The sequence below is a fragment of the Paramormyrops kingsleyae genome, chromosome 5, assembly GCF_048594095.1.
Source record: "Paramormyrops kingsleyae isolate MSU_618 chromosome 5, PKINGS_0.4, whole genome shotgun sequence".
Taxonomy (NCBI): domain Eukaryota; kingdom Metazoa; phylum Chordata; class Actinopteri; order Osteoglossiformes; family Mormyridae; genus Paramormyrops; species Paramormyrops kingsleyae.
This window is the reverse complement of record NC_132801.1, coordinates 25,783,106-25,790,063: the sequence shown is the minus strand read 5'-3', so window position 1 is coordinate 25,790,063 and position 6,958 is coordinate 25,783,106. Positions and strand designations below refer to the sequence as shown.

The window sequence follows — 6,958 nt, the reverse complement described above, 5'->3', positions numbered from 1 at the left end:
TGCTGTAGGTGCTCTGCCCACAGTGTCTGCTTTTAGTGTTCTCACTTGATGACATGAACAGGGGGGGAAAAAATCACACACACACACACACACACACACACACACACACACACATACACATACACATACACAAAATCTCTTCGCATTTTTATTGAAACATCACATTTGAATCCTGCCACTTTACATGAGAAGCAGCTTTGGACTCATGCTTACAGTAAAAACGCTACAATAAAAATTTGTAGAAAATATCTGCAATGTAGACCCAATGCACACAGTCCAGATGCAAGCATATGTGCACACAAGACTGATCCACACATGGAATAAAATCCCCTTAAACACACCTGACAGCCGTGAGCTGGGACAAAACACTGCTTTACACTGCCCATGTGTCTGGTTAACAAACACAGCATCTACGGTACATGTGCACAGCCTGCTGTTCTCATTTCCCTGGCAAACTAATTACTCACAAGCAACCTCAGAAATGTTCAGCACATGCAAGGAGACACACCGCCCCTCACGTCAGCATCCCGCCGGCTGAGACAGACACATCTCCCCCATATCGACACCAACAAATCAGAGAGACTAAACATCCACTAAGTGAAACACAAATTCAAGGAATGGTTAATACATTCTATAGATTCAGACAGCATAATTTAAAAAATGTAACTGGATTAATCTAATTTGAATCACAACAGATGTTTTAGAGAAGAATACGGCTATACAAATTTCTGCAAAGGAAGAGAATACAGTTTTCTCAGCGAGTTTCCCAACATAAAGAAGGTATTCCCACAATGCACTGCATGTTCATGGTCAACATCAGTAAATCTGTGAAGAGCCTGTTCACTTGGATGGACTGAGGAACAAGGGCTGAGGATAAATGGGCACTAGGCAGTACATGCCACTTTAAATCAGCAGACACTAGTCCTTCACATTCAGAGTGCCTGACAACAAACCACAAGCACTTCTCCTCAACAATGCTATAAACATTTATTGTTATTCTCAAGTGCAATTTAAACTAATTCAAGAGCAAGTTAGAAGACTTATAATGCATTGTGAATCAAATATTTAAAAATAACCAGATGCCGAACTAGACGTCAGTATATCGAGTCATGCACTTTCAGGGGTATTCCCAGGGAATGCTGTTTGATTTTGTGTCTCAGGCCACCATTGAAACAGATACTGTTAGAAACATGCATGACTTGCTTTAAGTATTTGTCCTAAGTAGTTTTATACTTATACAATGTGCTGAATCTCAGTAATCACCTGCATGCCTACACCAGTGGGGTATCAAATTCATAAACAGTGCTCTTTAATGGGGGGGGGGGGGGGGGGGGGAAATATCGATGGCAGTGTCAACACTAAGACTGGAGCTGACAGATCAAGACTGAGTAACGCTTCTTTGCGCGGATCAAACACTCACTAACAATGATGTTAATTTAAATTGTCAATTTAAGTTATTCATTATAAATACACTCACACAATATATAGATGCATACATAACATAAACACCGAACAGGTACACCTCTACACAGCATAGAATGTATATTTTATATCCACAAGCATGACTGTATCTGAGTTTATATTAAAATACTTCACATATATGTGCAAATATATACCTGCAACATAGAACAAGACTGCAATGGCAACAGAACGGGACACAGGCTGTTTTTAATTCAAATTATACAAGAGTGACTAAAACTATATAATAGACGTATAGTAATAAGTTACTCACTGCTCGATAGTTAGGGGAGATTTATAGTAGCTACTGAAAACATGCAGGCGGGCAGTACAAAACTGAGGCCATTTAGGGCGGAGGGGGACACATCGCACTTACTGTCAGATTGTCAACATTTATAAGAGATGAAATGTATAATCTCTGCTTCTTGATGTCTCAAAGTCTCCCTGTGTGTTGGATATGGAGGGCGCTCTGCTGTCTACAGGAAGGAGAAGCAAGGGACAGTAAGCGGGGTGAAAACCAGAGCTGGAGCTAAGGGGCGCAGCCTAGGCATTGTGCTACGGTGCTGCTGCACGCAATGTTTAACATCACCTGTGCAGCAGTGTGTAGGGATGGGTCCACCAACATTTTTTCAGTTCCGATCTGATTCTGATACAGAACTGCCGATACCGATACAGATTCCGATAAAAGACCTTTTTTTACTTTAATATCTTAATTAATAAATATATATTTATACTTGTGATACACGAGGGGCTGTTATCACAAGCTGAGTACACAAAAGAGCCCAAGCTACATGTAGCTCCCAAATCATCCATTGCTGTTTCCATATTACTCGCATTGTCTCGCACGATTCCGTGAGCTTTGTTCAGTGGGATTTTCCAATAAGTGCTGCTTCCACCTCTCAAAGTTTTTACAAATATTGCAAATCACTGTGCTACTAGTTGTTGTTAAAAGCGCAAACTACTTCCAGATGGTCACCCTCTTATCTGATGTTATGCTCATCACATTGCAAATGGTATGCATATAATGTGGGCCAGTGTGTTCAGGCTAAGGGAGGGTCCCTTAGACTGTGCTGGTGTTAGGGGAGAGGATCTGGGGTAGCGTGTTCACATTAAGGGAGGGTCCCTTAGACAGTGCTGGTGTTAGGGGAGAGGATCTGGGGTAGCGTGTTCACATTAAGGGAGGGTTCCGTAGACAGTGCTGGTGTTAGGGGAGAGGATCTGGGGTAGCGTGTTCACATTAAGGGAGGGTTCCGTAGACAGTGCTGGTGTTAGGGGAGAGGATCTGGGGTAGCGTGTTCACATTAAGGGAGGGTTCCGTAGACAGTGCTGGTGTTAGGGGAGAGGATCTGGGGTAGCGTGTTCACATTAAGGGAGGGTTCCTTAGACAGTGCTGGTGTTAGGGGAGAGGATCTGGGGTAGCGTGTTCACATTAAGGGAGGGTTCCGTAGACAGTGCTGGTGTTAGGGGAGAGGATCTGGGGTAGCGTGTTCACATTAAGGGAGGGTTCCGTAGACAGTGCTGGTGTTAGGGGAGAGGATCTGGGGTAGCGTGTTCACATTAAGGGAGGGTTCCGTAGACAGTGCTGGTGTTAGGGGAGAGGATCTGGGGTAGCGTGTTCACATTAAGGGAGGGTTCCGTAGACAGTGCTGGTGTTAGGGGAGAGGATCTGGGGCAATAGAGTTACTAGGCTGAGTAATAATGTTGCTATTTCCAATCAGCACCACACCCAGTGTTGGTGTCACAGGGAATTTCAGCATAGCTACAGTTCTCTTTGACATGTTAACTGTGTGTGAACTATGAACTGATTAGTGCGCAGGACCCCTTACCATGAGTTACGGAAGCCTTCAGAAGCATGCGCAGGCTCTCAGACGTGCGCACTGCTGAGACGTCCTCTCAGCCTGGTGATCAGAAAATACAATCATGAGGAAAAGGCCTGAAATGGCAGAGAAACCTTTTGGGGACATCCTGGCACAAGCCACCAATGGGAACAGAGTGTCTGAAAGGCAGCCCATTGGCCCATGTCAGCAAGGCCATCTAACAGCACGTACTGGTTACCCTGAAGCTACTGGAGGCCTCAGACTGGAAACACACAACGCACAAATAGGCAGCTGTACTATTTAAATAATGGCAGGGCCTACGTTCTGTGAAATACATTTGGGACCAATCTACGCATTTCACATTTTGGCAATATTTTTCTTAAAAAAAGAACAATGATATTCAAATTCTCAATTCCTGATGTGGTCAGCAACACCTGAGAACTATTATGGATGTATGCAGGAACTGCACATTTTTCAGCAATTGTTTACTTAGAAAATATATTTAACTGCAGTACTTCAGATCTGTTCAGTCAGCAGAATGCATCTTGGGTAAGTCAGTAATATTTAATGCCTATCAATTAATAGGACAAATAAAGGCCGATGTTTATGATCTGCCAATTATCATGCATTTTGACATCTGATAATTAGCAGTTGCCCCTTTTCCACCCTGACCCACATCTTCAAGATCCAGGACCAAAAACCAGCCCAAGGATGCAAGAGGGACATTTAATATGCTTCTGCTCCTGACATCTTTGCATTTTGTTTAGCAACATCACTCTGGCCCCACAAACAGAAGATATATTTATTATTATTATTATTATTATTAAGATCAACGTCACTACATTTCAGCCATTTTTGACTGACCTGAAATGAATCATTTGACTGGCATTTAATAAATACACAGGCTCCCCGACGGGGGCCGGAGCTCAGCCTGCACACGCGACTCTTTTTGGCGGCAGACACTCACGCGCCCTCGTCTCCGAGCAGAGTCAGGAACTTGCTGACCCGGTATTCTGGGTCCATCTGAAACACAAGCAGCCAACACAGACATCCAGGTGAGGGGCTGCTCTCCATCGACATCGCGAGACAGCGGAGTGCGGCTACGTTGCTGTCAGGCTGTACACTTAGCCAAAATTCAGCCCCCCCCTATTACATTTTCCTCTAACAGCATCTTAGGGGGTGAAGCTCAGCTCCCCGGCGTTGTCGCACTGAAGCCGCAGAGCTGGGCTCCATGACGCAACACGTCGGCTCCTCACAAAGACGGAGACGCGGATGGGACTTGGGCCACTGCTGAGCAGTAATCCTTCACCCTGCCAGCCTTCCGCTGGGATCGGGAGAGCGCGTTGGGGGTGGCAGGGAGTGCCTGGGGGTGTCTGCGCTGGGCCGGGATGAGCGGATTACTGCGTGAGAGGGGCTGGTGATAAATCCGCAGGGCTGGGGCATGACGACAGCCATACCTGCCCCAGCAACACGCGGCTGGGGGAAGAAGCGCCCCGGGGTCAAGCCGGTCGGTTCTGCTCCCTAAACTCTGCACATACACTCCAGGAAGGAGACTGGGGGCAGCCCACAAAAACAGACACTCGGCGAGCCCTATGCTGACATATTAGTACTACCAATGACACACAATAGCAATATTCCACTAATTAATTGCTACCCGACCCATTTTAATGGCCTCATTATATGGACAATAAGCCCTCCTACTTAGGGAAGAATAAGAGAACGCCAAAGGGTTGCATTACCATTATTTCATAATAAATGCGACCTAATGATTTTCTGTCTGACTTGTATCCCAATTAGCAACACAACTCAACACCAACGTCAATAATTTCTTTTGATAATTTTTCTTGGCTAATGATACACAGAAGTGTCACAGTCATCATAAATTATTAAGGACTATTGTTGGCATTAATGAAAACATCTAATTATTTTTTGGATGAATGCAAAAACTTTTCTGTAAAGGTGCTGGATTGAAACAAACAAGAAGAATTCTGCTTTATTTCCTCCTTGTACCTATCCAGTATTGCTATGGAAATACTTTAACCAAGGGCTTGCATACCAAATTTACCACTTTGGCATCTGATCAATTATCTCACTCTTGCACTTTGCAAGCAGGTCTATCATTGTATATATACAAAAAACTGCAAGTTACTTTTCTATTCACGCTGATAGTACATCAGACATTCATAATTTGCTAAAAAACAGACCGTTATGCGACTACATGGATGATAAGACGACTTTGATTTGCTAGTGATCCTAACAGGATAAAATAGCTGTTCAGTTCTGGAGTTAAAACTCTTAAAACGTATGAGCAATTAAACAAAGCGTGAAAGGTACCCCTGAAGCCCTCACAGAGAAATCGGCGATAAAGTGTGGGGAGGGGGGAAGGGAAGAGGGAGGGAGGTGAGGAGGAAGGGAGGGAGGGATAGAGGAGCGGCGGAAGAACATTAACATCAATGTGTGAGCAATAACTTATCATTTGGAGCGCCTTTGGCTGTTTAAGTTAGAACATGAGCAAAGTCTAACTTATGCACAAAGTACGAAACGAGCAGAGGGGAGGAAAAAGTAAATTAGGGGAAATGAAAGCGGTGGGGGGGGGGGGGGGGGGGCGCGCTACTGTATGGGTGTGTGAGTGAGGTGGAGGGAAATTAGGTTCTGCTGTCATGTTGAAGCAGAGCAGCTGAACAGCAAGTCCCAGCAAACTCCAGCTCATACCTCTCCGGAGGAAACATCTCCCTGCATTCATGCATTCCACTGCACTTACACTGCGTTCTGCTGCGACAAACCCGGGGAACCACAGCAGGTACACTGGCAGCTGCAGTGTTACGGAGGCACTTTAGGTGGCTGCAGCCAGTTAACAGACACTAATGCAGAGAATCATTACAACTAAAGATACTCCGGTGTTTTAATCCAAACACAACCCAGGGCACTAACTGAAGTCATATAAACATTCCCACAACACAACTGCTAATTTATTTCCACTTATTTATTTCGCAGACACTTTTACACACAGCAACAGAGAACAGATAAAGCAGGGTTAGCCAGCACCAAGATCAATTAGAGTTAAGGGCCTTGCTCAAGGACTCAGTAGTGACATTACTCAGAAGACCCCGGGATTTGAACCAACAACCTTCCAATCACAGGCACTAGCCCTCAGAGTCAAACACCAACCTAATAATATTTTCTATTGATTAAACTCCTGTGTTATAAGCAGAGGACCTGATTCTGAGTCATTTGTGGAAGTTTTGCATACATTATCACCAGTGAAGCGTCAAACTTCAACTTAGACCTTGAAGAATCACCAGCACCTGCTCAGTTCAAAGACAGTTTTGGCTTGGCTAAGCCAGTTTTAAAAACATTGTAACCATTAAAGTCCCAACAAAAAACAAAAGGAGACAGTCTGAATGATCAAGGAGCGTGTCATCGATTTCAGGAAGGAGAAGGTGGATTTACACAGGCTGATCAGCTGTGCAGAAAGTCAACAGCTTTACAAGCTCACAACACACATCTGCAGTAATCAAGTACACACCAACATCTTTACTTCTTTAGACACCCGAGGTAGGTCCAGGTATCACCAGAAGTTCTCACCAACATCTACAGGTGCATGACACACTCCAGCAGCACTAGCTGATTTACGTCACTGCATGTAACCTGTTTGGCTTTAGACTCCAAAGCACTGCAGTAGG

General features: G+C 44.6%; 1 protein-coding gene across 1 annotated transcript in view; it reads right to left on the bottom strand.

Moving 5' to 3' along the window:
- Nucleotides 1-135: 135 nt before the first annotated feature.
- The window catches only part of LOC111845149 (vesicle-fusing ATPase), a 28,097-nt gene continuing 21,274 nt past the window's right edge, over nt 136-6,958 (bottom strand). Inside the window, exons 20-22 of the mRNA XM_023814320.2 lie at nt 4,243-4,298; nt 3,285-3,356; nt 136-1,934 (exon numbers count right to left, since the gene is read on the bottom strand). Coding sequence (XP_023670088.1) covers nt 3,323-3,356; nt 4,243-4,298 — 90 coding nt within the window. The 3' untranslated portion in view covers nt 136-1,934; nt 3,285-3,322. The remainder of the gene's footprint in view (nt 1,935-3,284; nt 3,357-4,242; nt 4,299-6,958) is intronic.